Source organism: Oxyura jamaicensis, chromosome 11 (genome assembly GCF_011077185.1).
Source record: "Oxyura jamaicensis isolate SHBP4307 breed ruddy duck chromosome 11, BPBGC_Ojam_1.0, whole genome shotgun sequence".
Lineage (NCBI taxonomy): Eukaryota > Metazoa > Chordata > Aves > Anseriformes > Anatidae > Oxyura > Oxyura jamaicensis.
In genome coordinates, this window is record NC_048903.1 from 19,592,128 (window position 1) to 19,611,884 (window position 19,757).

The 19,757-nt window shown below is 60.3% G+C and overlaps 4 protein-coding genes across 5 annotated transcripts in view; 1 reads left to right on the forward strand and 3 right to left on the reverse strand.

Annotated features, from left to right (window-relative positions):
* Positions 1 to 257, reverse strand: part of PIEZO1 (piezo type mechanosensitive ion channel component 1) — a 22,267-nt gene extending 22,010 nt beyond the window's left edge. Inside the window, 1 exon segment of the mRNA XM_035337196.1 lies at positions 56 to 257. Coding sequence (XP_035193087.1) covers positions 56 to 119 — 64 coding nt within the window. The 5' untranslated portion in view covers positions 120 to 257.
* A 1,805-nt stretch (positions 258 to 2,062) lies between these two features.
* On the forward strand, positions 2,063 to 5,947 carry CDT1 (chromatin licensing and DNA replication factor 1). Its single transcript, XM_035337075.1, has 10 exons — positions 2,063 to 2,468; positions 2,650 to 2,773; positions 2,892 to 3,097; positions 3,280 to 3,477; positions 3,595 to 3,740; positions 3,942 to 4,045; positions 4,276 to 4,464; positions 4,824 to 4,958; positions 5,044 to 5,245; positions 5,335 to 5,947. Exons 1-10 carry the CDS (start codon positions 2,173 to 2,175, stop codon positions 5,496 to 5,498), a joined length of 1,764 nt encoding a protein of 587 aa, XP_035192966.1. The 5' UTR covers positions 2,063 to 2,172; the 3' UTR covers positions 5,499 to 5,947.
* Positions 5,948 to 7,562: 1,615 nt separating this feature from the next.
* APRT (adenine phosphoribosyltransferase) lies at positions 7,563 to 11,244 on the reverse strand. The gene is made up of 5 exons (XM_035337211.1): positions 11,136 to 11,244; positions 10,657 to 10,760; positions 9,673 to 9,806; positions 8,720 to 8,798; positions 7,563 to 8,404 (listed from the first exon to the last, which is right to left on the reverse strand). Exons 1-5 carry the CDS (start codon positions 11,213 to 11,215, stop codon positions 8,262 to 8,264), a joined length of 540 nt encoding a protein of 179 aa, XP_035193102.1. The 5' UTR covers positions 11,216 to 11,244; the 3' UTR covers positions 7,563 to 8,261.
* A 3,334-nt stretch (positions 11,245 to 14,578) lies between these two features.
* GALNS (galactosamine (N-acetyl)-6-sulfatase) overlaps positions 14,579 to 19,757 on the reverse strand; it is a 46,567-nt gene continuing 41,388 nt past the window's right edge. For both annotated transcript variants that reach the window (XM_035337205.1, XM_035337206.1), the window contains one exon: positions 14,579 to 19,036. In XM_035337205.1, the coding sequence (XP_035193096.1) occupies positions 18,950 to 19,036 (87 nt within the window). In that variant the 3' untranslated portion in view covers positions 14,579 to 18,949. The remainder of the gene's footprint in view (positions 19,037 to 19,757) is intronic.

The following is a 19,757-nucleotide window of genomic DNA, read 5'->3' on the forward strand; positions in this document are numbered from 1 at the left end:
TCAGCTGGGGACCCCCCCCAAAAATAAGCGCTAAGGGCGGAGCACGTGCACTCACCGGCGAGCAGGGCGAGCGGCAGCAGCAGCCAGTAGAGCCCCGCGCACAGCGCCCGCCGCTCCATGGCTTCAGGCGGCTGCGGGCCGGCCCATACCGTGCCGAGCCGAGCCGAGCCGTGCCGTTCCGCCCCGCCGGGGCTGGGCAGGGCCCGGTGGCCGGTCCCGGAGCGCAGCGAGCGGACGCGCTTCCCCCCGCCCCGCGCCCGCCGCCTTTATAAGCGGCGCCGCCCGGCCCCCTCGGCGGGCTGGCCCGGCTCGGAACGGCTCGGAGCGGCACGGCTCGGCCCGCTCCGCCTAGCGCCGCCCGCGGGCACTGCAGCCCCGGCCACCGCTGCCACGAGTTGGCCGGGCTCAGCCCCCCCCCCCCGTCCCCGGCAGGCAGCCCCCCGGGCAGGGGGCGTTTGCAGCGGAGAAATAGAAATGAATAGGTAAAAGTTACAAAACGATGCGGTGCCTGTTTGCTCGTAGCAGTAATAATAATAAAAAGTACAAATCAGGGCTCACGGAGGCTGAGCGCCGCGTGCAGGGCTCGGTAATGCCTGCGCAGGGTCCTGGAGCTGGGGTAGGAGCGCGGTAAAACGCGGTGTGCAGCCACCGGGACCCCCGAGCAGCCGTGTCCCCACGAGACCGGGTGCCCCGTCCCATGTCCCACCATCACACCCAGCCACAAGGGCAGCCCCGCAGCACCCAGGCAGTGCTGGAAGCCGCCGGCGCTCCGGGCTGGAGCAGGAAGCATCAGTCCGTGAAATTCTCCGCATTCTTTGGCTTCGCGGCGTCTGTTTTCTGAGAGTGCTCAATGGCCGGGCATCCAGCTGGCTCCCCGCCGACCCGCTCCCTGCCTCGGTGGGCTCTGCTCTCCTCCCCGGGTTCCCTCTGGGCTCTTTCCGCTGCCACAGGAGCCTCATCCACCCGGACATCACTGCCCATGCCACAGCCCCCAAACCGTGGGCAGGACGGACCCGAGGACCCCCTCCAAAATGGGTTCAGTGTGGGCACACCCCGACACCTGGCAGAGCCCCGCGTGGGAGCTGGGATGGGCTGCAGGCACCTGAGCCACCTCTGAGCACCCTTGGAGCCAAACCTCAGGGCTGGCACCCAGCGAGGTTCACTCGTGCAAATAAAACCCTTGTGAGCACCAAACCACGAGGCCGTCAATTGTGCCAGGGTCTCATGGCCACGGTGCTACACATCATTGCTGCACAAGCCCCAGGCTGCGTCCCCCCACCCCGAGCAGATCCTGGAAGGGGCGGCACGTGGCACCCACACCAGCACCCTGCTCCCAGCCCCGAGCACCCCCCGAGCCACAGCCGGGCCGGGAGCGGAGGCTGCGGGAGTAAATGGGCGCAGGGAACTGCACCCCTGAGCCCTGCCTCGCGCAGCCGAATCCGGCCCCGCTCCACTTTGCCGGCCTCGCTCAGGCGCTAAGAGCCGTGCTGAGAGCAGCGCGGCCCCGTAATGCGCTGCGGGCACGGCCTGAGTGCCCAGCAAGGCACTTTCCGGGCGGGCACGCTGCTCCCACATCCGGGCAGTGCCATTAACGCCCGGCCGTGCAGATGGGGACCCCGCTGCCAGCCTCTGCGCCAGGGGCTGCTTTTGGGGTGCAGCCACGAAGCAGCAGCAGCTCTTGCAGGCTGGTTCCCCCTGCGTTTTGGGGAAGGAATGGGGCTGAGGGACCCCCTGCCCCATTTTGGGCAGGACCCTCGCCATGCACTGCGCTCCCATGGCACGGGCCCCTGCTGCACCCAGCCGAGCACCGACCCCTGCAGCTGCAGGAACACCCCAGGGAGGTCCCCACGGCCACCCCAGCGCCCTGGCTATGAGCTGGGCACCTTCACCCCATGCGGGCTGCGAGCAGGCAGCCCCTCGACCCCATACACGCTGCGCAGAGCCGCAACCCCCGACCCGCTCCCCCCAAATCGCGCCCCCCACGTGGAGCGCCGTGTGGGGGGCGCGGCGCCTTTAAGAGCCCCGTGGCGCCAATTCCGCCCCACGTGACCCTCCGGGGGGGCGGTGCCGTGACCGCGCGGGTTCCCGCCAAGAGCGGCGGCTTTGGCGCGCGCGCGCCATCGGCACCGGGAGCCGGGCACCGGGACGGGCACCAGAACGGGCACCGGCGCCATGGCGCAGCTCCGCCTCACCGACTTCTTCGGCCGTGCCAAGGCGGCCGCCACCGTCCCCGTCAAGCGTGGTGGCGGCCCCCGGCTGAAGGCAGCCCCCGGGGGAGCCCCGGTGCACCGGGAGGCCGAGGATGGAGCCCCGCCGCCTCTCGCCTCGCCCCGCACCCCGTCCCGCGGCTCCGTCCCGGCCGTGCCGGGGCTGGCGGGCAGGAAGCGGAGCCGCCGTGAGATGGAAGCGGAGCCGCTCACCGGGACCGGGGAGCGCGGAGGGAAATCGGCGCGGAAGAGGCTGGAGCTGCCGGGGGACGCGGGGCCGCCGGCTGCGGTACGGGGCCGGGAGACCTGGAAACCGAGGGGGGGGGGGCCCGGGGGGGGGGGGGGGGGCATCCCCGGTGAGCCCCCCCCCCCCCGGCCGGGCTGCCTCCCCGTGCGAGGCCCGGGGGTCCTGGGGGGGTTCCCCGCACGGCCCCTAACGCAGCCCCGGTGTCCCGCAGGCCGCCAGCCCCCCACCGGCAGAGCCCCCCCCGGCGGGCAGGACGCGATCCCCCGGCCGGGAGCAGGACGGCGGGACTGTGCCGCGGAAAGCCCCGCGCCTGGAGCCGGTACGGGGACGGGATGGGATTGGGATGGGGACGGTTATGGGGTGGGTGGGCTCGGGGTCTCTGGCTGTCCGCTGCCCCCTTTCCAGCCCGTTCCTGACCCTGTTCCCGCACCCCCCAGGAGGACCTGGCCGCGCTGCGGAGCCGCCTGCAGAGCATGAAGATGAAGACCCCGTCCCAGCTGCCACCCATCCCCGCCGGGGCCGGTGCTGAGCTGCGGGGCCGCCTGGAGACCCTGCGGGGCCTGGAGCTGCGGCTCCGCGACAAGGCGGCAGCGAGCGGAGCACAGACACAGGAGACAACAGCTCCGGCAGCGGAGGCGGCTGGGTGAGGAGCAGCTTTGAGGGGACATCGGGGTGGGCACACAGCTCCAAGCTCAGCCCTGCAGGCAGCGGGGTGCTCTCCGAGAGCCCTGTCCCAGCCTGGGCGGTCTCAGTCCCCCTGTGCGTGCTCGGGGCTGTCCCCGTGCCCCATTCCCTCTGAGCCTGACACCTCTCTTCCTTCCCCAGGGGCCAGAAGCTCCCCGCGTACCAGCGGTTCCACGCCCTCGCGCAGGACCAGCCGCCGGGGCTCACGCTGCCCTACAAGTACAAGGTGCTGGCCGAGATGTTCCGCAGCATGGACACCATCGCCGGGATGCTCTTCAACCGCGCCGAGACCATCACCTTCGCCAAGGTCAAGCAGGGGGTGCAGGACATGATGCGCAAGTGAGTCCGTAGCGATGCTGGAGAGCACCTTGCCGAGGCTTTCGGGGCTTCCAGCTTCAGGTGCTGGGGCCGGTTCCCTGGCCCTGGGGGTTTCTGAGCTCCCTGCTGCTGTTGCAGGCAGTTCGAGGAGCGGCACGTGGGCCAGATCAAGGCGGTGTACCCCACCTCGTACCGGCTGCGCCAGGAGAAGAACATCCCCACCTTCGGCAGCGGCGTTAAGAAGTCTGACTACCAGCTCACGCTGGAGCCTGTGCTGGGGGAAGGTGCGTGTGGCGGGGAGCTGCGGGTCCCGGCAGCGCTCTCCGCTCCATCCACCGAGGAGCCTGAGTGTGCTGGAGCTGGCAAACGCTTCTGGGGCGAGCGGGAGGTCGGGGCAGCGGCTCAGCCCCGTGGCAGGGCTCTGGTCCTGCCCCTCAGGAGGCTTTGCCGGCTGATGCAGGTGATGCTTTGCTCTCTCCTCGCAGACGAGAAGGTGTGCGGCCGCCCGCACTTGTCGGCGTCGCGCTTGCTGGAGCGCAGGAAGGAGTTCAACCGCAGCCTGGTGAACATCGTCAAGCAGCACCACGCGGTGAGCCCCGGCTCCCTCCGCTTCGGGCTCGGGGTGCTCCGGGTGCTATCCGAAGGAGCGGGTGGCACCCAGGACGAAGGATGTCACGGGGCCGTGGGCTCTGTGGATGCTCGTGGCGGGCAGACAGTGGGAAATGCGTGGCTTGAGCGGCCAAGGCTGGGTTTTCTCCTGGGAGCACGGCGTGGCCACAGGCCCATGGGTGCAGTGATGCCGTTCTCGCCCCCCTCCAGGCGTTCCTGGCCACCCTCACGCCCCCCATGGTGGTGCCCGAGGACAAGCTGACCCGTTGGCATCCCCGCTTCAACGTGGACGAGGTGCCGGACATCAGCCCGGCGGAGCTGCCGCGGCCGCCGCAGGAGGACAGGATCACCACGGCCCAGGAGCTGCTGAGCACGGCTCGGGGAGTGATGATCCCCAAGGTGAGCGGGGAGGGAGTCTGGCTCCATCTGCTGTCCTGGGGGTCCCAGACCCCAAAACCCCGGTCCCTGTGGGACGATGTTAACGGACAGGGGTAGGGAAGGGCTTGGAGCACTGTAAGATGGAGGCAGGTGGGAAGCCGAGCCTGGCCGTGCACGGTTTGGGGCTGGAGGAGCTGATTTGGGCTGGGAGAGGAGACGGAGGACACCAAGCTGTCTGTCCTGCAGGCAGGACGGGTCAGAGGGTTGGGGGGAGTGCTGTCCCGCTGCAGGGTGGCCCCTGGAGGTGGGGGCGGCGGAGGGGAAACTTCTCCTTCCTCCCAGCTGTAACCCAACTCCTCCTCCCTCTTCCACATGAGCAGATGGAAAAAGCTCTTGCCAACCTGGCCCTGAGAACCGCTGAAGCCGGTGCGGGGGAACCGGCGGTTTCCAAAGCACCGTCCCCTGCCAGCACCTCCAGCGCTCTGAAGGGGGTGTCCCAGGAGCTGCTCGAGCGGGTGAGTAATTCCATCCTGGCCGGGTCGGGGCCGGTGTTGGGGGACCTGCCTGCACCTGATCCCTCTCCTCCCTCCTGTCCCCCAGATCCGCGCGAAGGAGGCTCGGAAGCTGCAGGCGCTGATGACCCGGGACCCGCGGCAGGAGGAGCGGCTGGCCGCGCTGGGGCGGCTGCCGGCCATGGCCCGCGTCCTGCGCAACGTCTTCGTGGCCGAGAAGAAGCAGGCGCTGCCCCTGGAGGTGGCGTGCGCCCGCATGGCCGAGAGCTTCCCCACGCAGATGACCGCGGGTAGGAAGGAGCGCGCGGAGCTCCCGGGGTGGGGGGTTTGGGTGGGCTGGGGCGCGGAGCTCTCACCCCGCTGCTTTCCTCCCCCGTAGGAGAGATGGAGAAACACCTGCGCCTCTTCGCGGAGCTGCTGCCCGACTGGGTGGGGATACACGCCATCAGGACGGACACCTACATCAAGCTGGATAAGAACAAGGACCTCGGGCTCGTCGTGGAGAGGCTCACCAAGGCGGCCAAGGAGGCGGAAGCGCTCTGAGCCCCACGAGGGTCCGGGCTTCCCCTGTGCAGTCGTTTCTGTAGGCGTAGCGAGCCCCGGCCGTGCTCCGGGGGTGGTTGAGGAAGAGGAGAGTGGGCATTAATTTAACGAGTTCCTTTGCCAGGGTCCCCGAGGGCTGCAGTTAACCCCCAAGGTGAAGGCAGACAGTCCTGGGGTGGCTCCAGGCAGTGACGAGGAGTTTCTGACCTGTTCTGGTGTTCTGAAGGCTCGAGGCAGGAGCTGCCACCCGGGACCTGGTGGGGTGGAGGCAGGGGGAGAGGGTGGCAGGGAGGAAGGAGTGAGAGAAGAAGTTGCAAATTGATGTTTTGGCTCTCCGGGCCTCGTTCTGTTTTTAAGGGAGAGGGAAACACACATCTCCAGCTCTGGCTGGAAACAACGACGGGACTTGTCAAAACATATTTGTATTAAATGTTTTAAATAGAGCTGACTCCTGTCGACCCGGCGCTCTTCCTCCGCGCGCTGCCTTCTCTGCGCCGCTTCGCCCCGCGGTTCTCCGTGGCACCGGGCCCCGGCCGCTCACGCAGGGAAGGGCTGGGTCCTCGGCCAACTCCTGCAGAAAGGCTTACTGGAAAAAGTGAGCGTGGGCTCGCCGAGAGCTGAATGCAGCTTTTGTAAATAGGGCCCGGGCGGCGGGGGGACAGCAGCCCGGCTCCCGCTGGGGACAGGAGCTGGGGAGAGGGCTGGAGGCAGCGGGGGGTGATTTTAGGCAGGGGAAGCCTGAGCTTTTCTCTCTCTCGGGACCAGCTTGAAGGGGCTGGGGAGGAGGGATGAGCACTGTGAGGAGGGTCCCAGCTGCAGCAGAGGTGCCTGCCTGGCCCTGCACCCAGCTCGGGGCGCTGCTGTGGGACAGGCACTGCACAGGCTGGGGGCCGCCTGGTGCTGGGCACGCTCACCTTGGCTGCTCAGAATCGCAGATTCTGGTGAAAAAAGTGGAAGAAGGGGCAGGTGCCCGTCCTTCATCCCGCTGGCTGTGATGTCCCAAGGAAGCCTCCCCAGGTGGAGTGCTGCTGGTGCCATGGGTGACCCCACAACGCACCCCCTCCAGCACCCTGCTTGCAGCCTGGCTGCAGCCAGCCCTGCTCCCGGGGGGCACACAGGAGGGTTTAAACCCAGCACAGAGGCTGTGGGGTGAGGGCACGGGGCTGGGCTCAGCACAGAGCCCCCTCTGGGAGCTCACAAGGGGTGGCTGAGCAGAGCTGGTTGCGGCAGGCGCGTGCCTGCCCCAGGGGAGCTCGTGGCGAGCTCCTGTTTGCTGCTCTGCTCGGGCAGAAAAGCTTCCTCCTGCCTGCAAGGCGCCGCTTCCAAGGGAGCAATCCCGTGGAGGGGCTCTCGCTGCCCGCCAAGGCGAAGGCACCGTCCCTGCGTTCCCTGATGTCACCCCTTGGCCTCGCACGCTGCCAGCTCTGGCACCGGCAGGGCTTACGCTCGCCTCCACGGTGAGCAGCTGCTTTCCACAGCTCTTCGGGGTGGAACCAATTTTTCCCCTCTCTACCTCGCAGCAGGGACCCTCGTCCCCGTGCCAAGAATGCGCAGGAGGCTCTGCCTCGCTTGGCTCCTCGCAGGGGCTGGCTGTGAATCCCAATGCCCCGGGGGAGGTTTCTCCCGGAGGAACGCAGTTTCTCAGTGCTCTCTGAGTGGCACTGAAGTGGCTTTTCAGGAAACGGTGATAAAAATAGCCCCAGTGGTCCTTACAGCTGCAAGCACAGGGCAGGGTGTGCTCCATCCCCACGCGCCTGTAACACTGGACTGGGGAGGTGCAGGGGCTTAGGCTTTGCGCCCCCCCAGCACGGGGTAATCATTTCCACAAGGGCCCAACAGGAACAGCCTGGGTGCCCCCCTCCAGCCAGAGATCGGTGCCAGGTGGGGAGGAAAAGATAGCTGGAAGGGCCAATCCTGCCTCCCTGTCAGTGCTTCCTTCCAAGCTTTTGGGGTGGCCGTGGGCAGCTCACACCACAGCCTCCAGTGATGGCTCGGGACACGAGGAAAGATGCTCACCAGGGCATGTAACAGCTTCAGCTACTGCAAGAAGAGCTCTGAGACAGGTTAGAAAAAATAAAAATAAGTCGGTATTTATTTTACCAGCGAGTTCTGCCCCTGCTAAGAGGGGGATGCAGCTGTACTGTGCTCAGTGGCGGAAGTTTTGGCATGCGGAGTCCTGCCTGCTCTTGTGGCTCACCTGAACCATGAATAGGGAGCTCTGCTAAACCCTGCTCCGTCCATCACACTGCCTCAGCTGGTGCTTTGGCAGCTTGGCTGTGAGCACAACGCCTTTTCCTCTGGTGGCAGGTACACTGGTTTACCCCTTAGACAAATCATCCCTTTGTGCCCTTAGGAACCCCCTGAAAGGAGGCTGGCCAGGTACGGCTCAAACAGAAGCGTGTGCTGGACCCCACAAAGCTCTCAGCCCTGCCCTGCCTCAGCAGCAACATTTTCACGTTGGTATCCTAAAAAAAAATATCCACCAGCAAAGCTTTGTGGTCTCCCTCCCCCAGGCAATCGGTCTGTTCCCTATTCCCAACAGGACGAACTCAAAAAAGGATCCATGCGCTGGATATGCTTTGATCTGTGGCTTGGAAAATGACTTGGACTTACTCTTGTAGAGCATCTGGCCAGCGTTCGGACAGAAACTGTAGGCTCTCCCCTGTCCCCCCCTTGGTGACATCAAGCCAGTGACATCTCCAAAGCAGGAGAGGGCCGGGGCCGGCAGCGAGCGCCCTGCAGCCTCCGTCCGCAGCCTCAGCCTCAGTCGTACTGGAGCAGGGAGAAGAAGGGGACGGACTCGAGCTTTTCCGCCCCTTTCAGGAGTTTTAGCTCTATGATCACCAGGCACTCCAGGATGTCAGCCTTCAGCCTCTTCACCAGCTCACAGGCCGCCCGCATCGTACCTGCAGGACACGGAGGTTCAGCAGAAAGATCGCCACTTGACAGGAGAGCTGCAGCCCCCAAGGCTAGCCACAGGCAGCCCCACCGTGCATTCCTGCACCACGCACGGCACGAGTTTTAGCTGCCGCAGCGATTTAGACACCACGGACATTGCTAGTGCCACCTCCCTCGTTGCAAAGTGTTACAGGGGTGGCAGTTTCCACGCATGATGTCTGGGTTAAAGTCACTCCCCGGGGGAAATCAGGGTGATCGCAGGCAGACCCGCACATGCAGCTCTCGTGCATGTTACCCGTGCCCTCCACCAGCGCTTCTCTCACCTCCAGTTGCGAGCAAGTCATCTACAATGACTACTTTTTGTCCCGGTTCCACGGCGTCGCTCTGGATTTCAAGCTCAGCCTGCAGGGTGGAAAGAGCAGCTTCGTTTTAGCCTTCCCTCCCAGAGAAACACCTCCCGAACCGCTCCCGCACGGTGGAACGCAGACACGTCTTCAGCGAGATCAACCTTAACGCTCAGCACCTACAACCCAAAAATCACACGGTCCAGCTACAGGAGGCTGCCACAGGAGTAACGAGGGGGACAGCTGACTGCTGGGCCAACCCTCTGCCACGTCAGGGTCCTGAGCATTCATCGTGCGAGTTACGGTCCCGTCGTGGAACCGTATCCCAGAGCACTTCTCCAGGGGGGAAAAGCTCCCGTAACGCGCCGGGCTGGAGCTCTCCGTGCTGGCAGCCGAGCCAGTTACAGGCAGGTCCTTTGTCAGAGGAACCCGTCCCAGAAGGGGCTTGGCCCAAACGGACCCCGTGAGCAATGCCAGCGTGCGGTGTTCCTGCTGCTGTTAGTCACCAGCGGGAGCGGGTTACGGGGCTCTGTGATCCGAGAGGGGTGCGGTGTTACGAGGTGAGCGCCCTGCTTGGAAGCCATGCAGTGAAGGCATTTACCTAGAGCACTTACTGGAAGAGGGGGAGCTCGATGTTCATGCCCTTGAATTCAAGCCAAAGAAAGCAATTTAGCACCAAGTCTTATCCCCCAGCCTGCCCCCCCACCAAAAAATCACAGCATGGCTCGCCGACACGAACCCCGTGTGCGTGGCTCGGCGATGAAGCTGCACCAGAGCACGGCAAAACCCCGGGGAGCTCCCAAACCTTGTGCCGTGCCCCTGGGCTCAGCACCCACCGGGGCTGGCCAGGGCATCCTCTGCTGGCCCCATCGCCCCCTCCACTCACACCCCTGACCACAGCCTGGTAAACCCTTTTTCCCCCCAGGCGTTACCTTGCCATACTCAAGGGTGTACGAGACGGACTCGGTCGGACCGGGAAGCTTCCCCTTCTTTCGTATCGGCACGAAGCCCACCCCCAGTCTCTGAGCCAGGGGGGGGCCTATGAGGAAGCCGCGGGAGTCCAGACCTGGGGGCAGAGCAGGAAGAACTCAGCAGAGCCAACGCCTGAGGGCCACCGTGTGCCATCCCAGGTTCATCCTCCCGTGCTGCAAGCAAGTCACCTACAATTACTCCAGGAGCACTTTGCCCTTACACTCGTTGCATTTTCAGACACGCACCACGGCTCCGTGCTCACCCAGACGTGCTGCTGGGGAGCCGTGGGGCACCGCGGTGACACCCCCAGCAGCTCAGCAGCCCTTTCTGCCTCCCTTCCAGCTCTTCTTTACAGCAGCAAGCTCAGCTCAGCCCCGCTATCAGGCCGGCCACGCAGCCAGGGACTGCACGGGCAGAACTCGGTTATCAGGGGGCACTTGGGCTAGGTTTGGTTCAGACTCCCCGAGCCCTGGGCTATCGCCCAGCCCAAGCAGCACCTTCCTGAGCACTTTCATTCTCAGTCTCTTTAACTTTGTGGTTATCACCACAAAGGCTGTTTCAGTTGGCTTGATAAAACCCTCTGAGAAAGAAAACATGCTGGCAACAGGAGCTCCGTGCCCTGGGGACTGCGTGAGACCTTACGGGCACGGCACACCGGGCTTCGGTGCTCAATGAATGCCTCTTTTTTATTGAGGGAAGGAGTGAATTACAAACCTGGCACTGAAGTGTCATCAGATGACACCCGCCTCATCCCAAACCAGTATTTCAGGAAACCACAGTACCGGGGTAGGGGTAGAACCCCTGCTGGTGTTAGGTATGATACAGGCCGACATTCGGATGATGTCCAAGGGCTACGACATCTCCTGCCCCATTAGCGAGGCGTCTCCCCACGCTTACACCTGGGCAGCCCGAGCACACGGTGCTCTGGCTCAGTGAACACCCACCTGCAACGAAGTCGATGTGGGGGAAAGACGCCCTCAGGTGATCTTCCAGGAGATCAATCAGAGCCCTGAAGGCCGCAGGATCCTTCAGCAAGGGGCTGATGTCGCTGCAAACAGAGGGAGAGTGGTTAGTGAGCTCCCAGCAGCGCACGTGGTGGAGCTGCTGCACCCAGGGGAAGCGTGCCCAGCAGGGCAGGCGTGTGGACACGCCGCCACGGGGGAGCACGGGCAGTGGGGCTGCTGGAGAGGCACTTGCAGCTTCCTGGGTAGGGACAAAACCCCCAGCCATGAAGCAAGCCCAGACCTGCAATGTATTGAATCACCCCTTCATCAGCTCCTTGCTCCATCCCCAGGCCCCCTGCTCCATCCCAGCCCCCTCTCCAGCCCCCTCTCCTCCATCCCCAGCCCCCTCTCCTCCATCCCCAGCCTCCTCTCCTCCATCCCCAGCCCCCTCTCCTCCCCCCCCAAGCCCCTCCGCGCACCGGAACAGCACGCCGGGCACCGGGAAGTCGGGGAAGGAGCGGAGCCGTGCGCGCACGGTGCTCAGCCTCTCCTCGTTCATGGCGCCCCAAGCACTGCGCAGCCGCCGCCGCCGCCCGGCCCCGGCGGACAGGCGGGGCCCCCCCGGGCCTTCCCCGGTGCGGCTGCGCCGGGAACGGGCCGGGTTTCCCCGGGGGGCCCGGCCCCACCGGTCCCCGGTGCGCCCCTGTGCGCCCCGGTGCGCACAGCCCCTTGCCTGCCGTGCCCGGCGCACCGAGACCCTCCGGAGGGGGTCCCCCATGCCCAGGGGAGCTGCAGCCCCTTCCCCCTGCCCGGCTATCACGCTTCCTGGGGCTGGGCTGTTTTGCTTTTCCGTCTCCCATCAAGGTGTGTTTGTAAAGCCTCTGGTTTGGGTTGGCACCGGGGGAGGTAAACGTTGGTGGGGCCCAGGTCAGGGTGCTCCCGGCTCCCCGTGTGCGCCCCAGCACCCTGCGCTGCGGCCAGGAGCCGTACGGGACGGTTGCACATCTCCTGGGGCAGCAGCTGGGGCTTGGATCTGCTCCAGGCACAGCTGGGCACAGCCCCCTGCTGCAGCAAAGGCCCCGCTGCCATGTGGCACCCTTGGCTCAGCACGGTGCCCAACGCTGATAGCTGCGGGGACAATTCAGCTCCAAACCCCGGGACAGCTGGGGGACAACTCGGCTCCAAGTCCCCGGGGACAGCCGTTAGGGCCCGTCTGTGCCGTGTGTGTCCCATGGGGCGACGAGCCAGCAGCTACGGTTTTGGCACAGACCCCACAGGTTGGATGCCGAGGGCTGCAGCAGCGGGGTACGGGACACGGAGCATCCTTCCCCTGCTCCATCCGGATCGGTCACCCCAACACCCTGCGGGTCCCTCCAGCTCCCAGCTGAGATCTGGCACGGCAGGAGCAGCCGACAGGAGGTGGCCTGCCCTGCACCCCGGCTGCCACGGGTTCGGGCACATCTCATCGGCTTGCGAGGCACCCCATCCTGCCTGCCCCCCAGCACCCTACGCATCCCATCCCGTGGCAGCCTCCGGTTCTTTGCTCACTGCAGCTGAATCCTCCCCTGCTCTGCTTCCTTCCCACTCCATCTGTAGGTGCCTGCTGGCACGGGGCACCTGTGTAAGGGATGGCTGCTGGGGCACCAGCTGAAGGTCAGAGCAGTTCCCTCTCTTCTCAGGCTCTCTGTTGCCAGAGCCAGCCCACACAGGAGGTCAGCGTGCCTCCTTTCACAACCGTTGCCTCGCAAAGTAAGATTTTCCCTGAAGTCAGATTATCTCTTTGGCACCAGAAGAATCCTAGCAGCTGCTCCAGCGAAGCAAACACAGATGAGGCACGCGGCCGTCCACTGGAACGGGGGCTTCGCAACGGCCGTGCTCCCGCAGACCTGGAAGGGATTCTCTTGTAAGCTTCCCAACCACAACACCGGACAGTGAGCTAGGCCAGCAGCTCCTCGTCTTCCTGGCGGGTGGAAGCGATGGAATTACTCTGCCTACCCATGGAAACGAGCGGGAGATGGGAAAGGGCCCTTCTGCAGCCTCCCAGAGCACCAAGCCAGGCAGCCCTGCCTTCTGCTCGCACCCCTGGAGGAGCCATAAGCTGGGGGCTTCATCACGCTTTTTTTTTTTTTTTCTGAGTTTCAACTCAATTCTTATGTGTGACCCTCCTAAGCAGCCACCACCGTTACTAGCAGCCACCACCACGTTTTCTAAGCGAGGTTCCCAGGCTCGGTGCTAACTGACCCCACCAAACCAGCAGCTCTCACCAGGGTGGGCTGCCGAGGGCTCCCACCGCTCCCTTCGCGTCCCAAAGCTGGGCGAAGAAGGAGCTGGGGGGGAATCTCCCTCTGCTGATGCAGGATCAGACCCCTCCAACACCTCAGTTGTGCCAGAAGGGGAACAGATCGATGACCTAGTGAGAGGTGCCCCTGCCCACGGCAGGGGGTTGGCACGAGGTGATGTGTAAGGCCCCTTCCACCCCGAACCATCCCGGGAGAGGTTACACCAAGTCCTACTTGTACCGCTTCAGCTGCCAGGAGTTACCTCACATGCCAGCTCGGGTTTCAAAACGCTTCTCAAATCTTTTGTCAGGACTTCACCTCATTAATCCCCCGTTTCAAAGGACTGCACCTACCAGCACAGACTGGTTTTAACATCCGAGCTAAATTAGTTTCCCTGTAATTGTTCAACCTTTCGAACACCAGCGCTGACTCCTACTGCAGTTTCCATCCGAAAAGAACTTTCCTAGGACCCATTTCCAAATGTGATGTCAAAGGACTTCAGTTCTGGAACATCACCCGGGAGGTGTCAGCATCCGCTTGCGGCTCGGGGAGCTTCAGGGCTGCTCGGTGCCTGCCAGAGAACCACAGCCTCGCATCTGGACCCCCCCACGGCAGGGGAACGCTGTCCTTGCCTCTCCTCCTGACGCAGAAAATCAGCGATTAAAAGTGCTGTGGGATCCTGGTGGGAGAGATGTTCTTGGGGTTATCAACACGGAACCGGGGTGCGTAAGGACTGGCGAGCTAACTCTTCCCCAGGCAGGCAGCAGAGCTGTGCTGAGCACGGAAGTTTCTGTTCCGTTAGGGGATTTTTAAGAACTTCAGCGTGAAGTGGAACAAAGTGCCCAAAATTTCAACACGCCTCGCAAGGGGAAACGGGAACTGAACTTTCCTCTCAAACCCGCTGGAACGCTTGATTTCAATTTCAGCTTTAGAAACGCATGCACTTTAAACCATTTTTTTTTTTTAAATCAATTTTGAAATATCTTATTTCAGCAGCCCAAGAATGCGGCTCCCCAGCCAGCTCCCCGGAGCGCCGCTCCAGCTCTGAGCAGCGAGCTAGCTCCGTCCCCGAGCAGAGGCGAAGGCGCCACGAACCACCTCTGCCCTTCCACAGCATCCTCGCCCAGCACCCCCTGCCTGCTGCGGGAGGCAGGATCAGGCCCTGGGAGAAGGCACAGAACTCGTCTCCCTTCCCCGGCCGGCCGGGAGGGGATTTGGAACCCGATCCAGAGCGAATGGATTTGGTGCGCGTTCCTCGCTGCTCCGGCGGGCTTTTCTGCCCCTATCCCTTTCAGATGGGAATCGCCCCGCCAGCCCCGTATCGCCCAGAAGGGTGTTAAGTGACTCCAGGAGGGAAAAAGGCCGAGAGAACCACACGTCGGCTGCCAGATTGGCTCTCTCGAGAAGCTGGATGGCAGAGGTTTTTTTTTGCTCTTCTAAGAGACCACAGCCTTTTGGCTAGGGCTCCCCCTTGATTTAGGATTTATATAATCCGAACTAGACTTCGAGCAACAACAAAACTATAAACGGTGGCAGGGGATATGAAGAAAGCCAGCAAACAGGGTCTTCTCTCGGTGTCTAAAATAGACATTTTCCAGCGAAAAGAAGGAACCTAAAATGGGATTTCAGCCCTTCCCTTGCAGTTGCTCCTTAATACTAACAGTTTAAGTCAAGAGGCACCGCTGTGTCGCTTTCTGATAACAACTGCAAAACATCAAATAGCATCAGAAAACAAAAGCAAAAGTTTTTCCAAGTACTAAAACTGTTAAGAAAAACGGAAAACAAGCCACTCCAACTGCAAAACCGTTGTTTGGGTACCGAAGAAGCACTCAGAGGAACTCTTAAAGTGCAGTCTGTGAAGCTTCCCAGTGCTGAGGACCACAGCAAGATCCCTGGGGGGAGATTTCTCATCTAGCTGTGCTGGAGGCTGCTTGCAGCTCTGCAGTGAGCTGCCTCCCAACGCTGGCTTCCCCCCAAATCCCCGACTGAAACCATTCTCACCTTAGAACGGTCTTCCTTCAGCTGCTGGAATTATTTCGCATTACGACTGCGAAGATGGCTTCAGCGGAAGGAGGAGCGCTCCCAAGCCTCCAGGAGAGCTTCGTCTCAGCTGCCTCACTTTGCACAAAGCCAGGAGGCTTTTGGAAGCCGTCCACCACGGCTGGGCACGGCTCGATTCGGCAGGTACTGAGAGCTGCTAGCGCCCAGCCAGCTTCCGCGTGGCAGCCAACGTCCCCGCTTCCACAGCCTCCTTCTCGGCACCATTAGTTCCAGTTCCTTTAGTAAAAGCCCGCTGTCATCCTCAATACTTGCCTGAAAACTCAGTCCCCAGACACTGCGAAACGTTTTATTAGCAACTACGGGGCATCTCTCGTTCTCGTTCTGCTCTGAACTTCCCCATTTTCACTTTTAATGCCGCGCTCCCCGGCTCCGCATTTAAAATGCAAAGGCGTGTTATCTTTCATCGCTGCACTCAATGCTGTTTGGAGGGCATTAACCTTGGCTCTAAGTGTTTGGAATTGATCTGCTGCTTTCCAATTCCAGTGTTCAGATCCCCAAATTGTTGGTCCGCAGAGACTAATTTGCCACCGAAATAATCCATTTGTCGCTGCAGGTTTTTAAATCAGGGCTCCATTTTTGCAGCCATAGACTGTAAATGCAGCGGGACTTTTTCCACGATTATTAGTTACATCAATTTCTGAAGCTTCTCTGCATGGAGGGCTGGATGATAACAGCCTCAGGGGCAGAGGAGGGAGACTCGCTCAGCTAACTGGAAATTAAAGGCAGGAGAGGAATTCCTTGGACTCCCAGCCCGAGCAGATATTAAGCTTTCAGCATTTCGGAGACGTTTTTAGATGCAAAGAAAGGAATGCCACAAAGAAGCAGTTTTAGACTGACATCATCTTCGCTTCAGCTCTTGTATCTTGCAGCCTGGGAAAGGAAGCCACCACTGTCAGTCAGTAAATCCTGCCAGACCCAAAGCTATTGTGTGCGCAGCCCCAGGCATGCCCTGGGATGCCAACACCTTCCCCAGCACGGGACGCCCCCAAAACGGGACCAACTGCGGAGCAGAGGCTCGGGGTGATTGTTAAGGGCAGATGTGGGAACACGTGCTGGCTGCCTAGTGAGCCGAGGTGTGCCTCGGGGGGCTTTGAGCTGCCCCCCAGCAGAGCTGCAGGCTGCCAGGCGTTTATTCCTGCAGCTCTGTTGCTGTCGGCAGCCGCAGGCCACTCGTTGCCCCGGTCCCACACCAGCCTCCCAATTGTGCTCGGGCAGCTGCGTGGGCTGCGAAATTGATCCACGGTAAAAATAATACAGGGAAAACAAAACAAGTTATTTTTAACCCAAGTCAGTCCCATGACCTGCAAGGCACATCCGTGAGACTATCCTGAGGCAGGGTGTTAGCCAGTTGTTTTACAGGTGTGTGCAGACAAACCATGCGCTGCTGATAAATTAGTTTATTTTTCTTCATCAGTTCCTCATCTCACAACTTTAAAATCTGTACATCTTTGGGAAAGGAACCGACGTAAAATTCTGCCTAGCCATCCAGCTGTAAAACTACTACGCTTATTTAAATTTAAAGCAGTCGCTTCTTCATATGAAGCTTTGATCTTGAAATGAACAGGAAGCAGATGAGTAAACAAGCACCAGCTCTGCTGTAGCAGCCAGCCTTCGAAGTGCAAAGTTTGCACCCTGTACCTGTGCACCGAGCGCCTACTGCTCCAGCAGGGGACGCAGACTTTGGGTGCTGGGTAACCAAACACCGAGCACGCTGAGAACAGGACGGCTTGTCCCAGCAAGTCATGCAGACGGGGGGGAAAGCCCTATCTGCAAAACTGCAAGCTGGGAAAAAAAAGGGATGAAGTGGCAGGCAGGGGACAGGGGGTAACCGGTGCTCGGTACGCTCACAAGGCGCATGCTGCAAATGCTAAGAGCAAGAAGCGTGTCCGGGCTAGTGCTCAGGTGAGCTGTGATCCTGTGCCGTGATCTCTTAGTAAGCGGCACACGGAAAGACAAAGCGCTGGTGCGGTTTGCAGCAGACACGGTTGGAGCTGTGTGAGAGCTGACAGCGGAGCTGCAGTGACGGACTCCCTCATCTGGTGGGATCTTTATCTGCTGATAACAGCGGACCGTAGGGCTCCGAACATGTCTTTGTGACACAAGCGCTAACGCAGAGGAGGACCAGACCCAGCAAATGGAAAGCTGTTGGGTTTGTGTGGTCCCCGGCGCTGACAGACACACACAGCTGCTGCCAGCCCTCCCCAGGCCCTTCTCAAATAGCATCACCGGAGAACAGGGCGAGCTGAATCTCAAGACTTGAGCTAAGCACGCTATGCCAAAACAAGGAGAAATATTATGAGTGAACTGAAAAATGCCTTGAGATGCCAGAGGGGACAATTGGGAACAACACGGAGCAGCTAAGACGTTTGGACTGCAAACAAATGTCGTCTGCAGATGAGCAGGCAGTGAGGTTCCGAGGGGCTGGCAGCCGGTGGTGTTGGCTGTGATTCTGATGGATGGAGTGCTAGGAGCTGACTCAAGGGCTGTACTCATTACAATCTTACAGGATTATCCAGCTTCATCAGCTGTACACGAGGAATTACTGCCGAGGAGATTACAGGTAGCATAAATCATGGGAACGGGGAGAAAGAGCGCTCGGGATTACAGGGCAGGTAGGAACATAAAGTGGAGAAGCCCAGAGCAGGCAGAACACAGCAGTTAAAGGAGAAGCTCTCAGCACGTCTCACGCCAGCCCCAGGCTTTGCCTGGGAAGGAAGCGGGACTGTTTATAGTCCCAAGGCTGCAAAATGCCACGCAGGCAGGGCATGTGTCCTGTCTCAGACACAGGAGGGCTGGAAGCGAACCTGTCAATGGTGCAAACAGCACGTTCACGCTTGCTTCTGGCCATTGTTGCAGACCCACAATAACCTGGCTAGGTTCTGTTCCAGAGGCGTTTATTAGCAGGAGCGAGGAGTGTGAAAACCGCTCAAAATCCGCGGAGAAATTTGCAATGTGAAGTTATGTGAAGAATTTGCATTTACCGTGAACTCTGTTTAGAGAAGTGCTACACTCAGGCTGTGGAAAGTTTGCACAAGGAGAATTCCTCAGAGAGCATACGCTGGAAACAGGGTCAAGAGTTAACAGCTGATGTAAACGGGCATTTCTGAGCCTGCAGTTGGCTGGGCCCAGATCATGAGGCCAGAAGCGTGACTTAAACCATATTTGGACCTAGATTTTTGGAAATGAAGAAACCCCCTGAATTGAACAACTGACCCCCAGCTCCCCAGGAACATGCTGCATGCCGTGGACAAGGCAATACTTACGTGAACACTATCTTCAAATTTCTTTACAACTTGAGCTAGTGAACGTTTGCAGCTACAGACGGCACGAACGCAGGGTGTTCGTCCTCCCTGGAGCCAACCCCTTGGCCAAGAACAGGAGGGAGCACTTGTTGGCACGCAGCGACAAGCAGCAAAGCTGCACCCAGTACTTGCAAGTTTAGGAAAAACGGGGAAAAACAAGTTGGTGTCCAAAGAGTGCACAATGGAAATCAAATGTTAAAACAACAAGCGACAGGCAAACCAAACAAGGGGAGTTTGGGCAGGGTTTTCTGGCTACTGTAAATTTCCTGCACCCCATGGCCACCGCTGGGGCATCTGCATGAGTGATGATTCGAGAGGCTGGGTGGAAGGAGCCGGAGGAAAGCTGCATCCGTGGTGTTTCTGGGCTAACGGCAAAGCTGTGCTTGTCCAGAGAGCTTTTGCAGTTGAAGTAGTCTTCACTGAAAATTTACCATTTACGGAAAGAACTAAAACAAGAGAGGAGTACAGGCTAAACCCTGAGCACTGGCAATATAAACACTGGCCCTTTTGGAAGAGCAAATGATGATATCACACATACATCACACCCTTCCTGTGTAAACAGGAGTGCCAACATGAGAAGACATGCATTGTAAACTCCGTAGCCGGCTGGTTATGGCTTTTCTGAGTGGCTCCCAAGGGCTGCAGGAAAGATCAATGAGGCCAAGAGCACTTCTTAGGATCAGACTCGGGTGGTGTCAGGCACTTCCCTAGTTTCTCACAGCCTGGGGGAGACCAATTCTGTTTAAAACAAACAAAATATACAGAAAAACAAAGTCAAACATTCATATCAGGTATCTGCTAAGCCCTGTACCCTAAGCGACCCCTTTCAGTTCTCACAAAGATGCTCTTATGTCCTCCTTGAAGAATAAAACCCGTCTCACAACTGATGCTGCTGGGCTCATCAAGTTTCCAACTCCGAATCCTGTTCAAAAAGGCTTTAGGAAGGACTACAAATGGTTACACAGCAGATGATTCCCTTTGCTGGGGTACCGCGGCCTCTCCTGTACAAATGCAGTCTGCCAGGACTCTGGGGATCTCCTCTCTTCCTTGTAGGAGCAAACAGATCATGAGGTTTTGGTGAAACTCTCAGTTTTCCTAGGATCCAGAAAAGCGTCCTCATTCCCAGCACTAAGACATCCGTGCACTTTCTTCAGGAAACAAGTAAAGAGCACCCATATTTGAAGGCCAAGGGTGTGTGTGAGAGAAAAATGCCTGTGTTTTAAAGAGCATTTGGATGGTTTCAGGAACAGATGGAATAGGGGTACTTGTACAAGACAACTGCTCCACCGCACGCAAACCAAAGCTATTCGCCTCCCTTGTTTTCACATTTCTTGAGCTACCTTTCTCCAGCATTCATACAACAGAGAAGCAGCGTCAGAAAGGAAACCCACTGCAAACCTCAGCTTCCAAAGGGAATAACAGAGGAAGGAATTTGTATAAAAGAGCTTCTTCCATTTCA

Coding starts and splice junctions, on each gene's coding strand:
- CDT1 (XM_035337075.1), top strand. CDS start 2,173: ATGGCGCAGCTCCGCCTCACCGACTTCTTCGGCCGTGCCAAGGCGGCC. Junction 2,774..2,891: donor AAGCCCCGCGCCTGGAGCCG/GTACGGGGACGG, acceptor CGCACCCCCCAG/GAGGACCTGGCCGCGCTGCG. Junction 5,246..5,334: donor CCCCACGCAGATGACCGCGG/GTAGGAAGGAGC, acceptor CCTCCCCCGTAG/GAGAGATGGAGAAACACCTG.
- APRT (XM_035337211.1), bottom strand. CDS start 11,215: ATGAACGAGGAGAGGCTGAGCACCGTGCGCGCACGGCTCCGCTCCTTC. Junction 8,799..9,672: donor ACACCCTTGAGTATGGCAAG/GTAACGCCTGGG, acceptor TCCACCCTGCAG/GCTGAGCTTGAAATCCAGAG. Junction 8,405..8,719: donor TGACTTGCTCGCAACTGGAG/GTGAGAGAAGCG, acceptor CGTGTCCTGCAG/GTACGATGCGGGCGGCCTGT.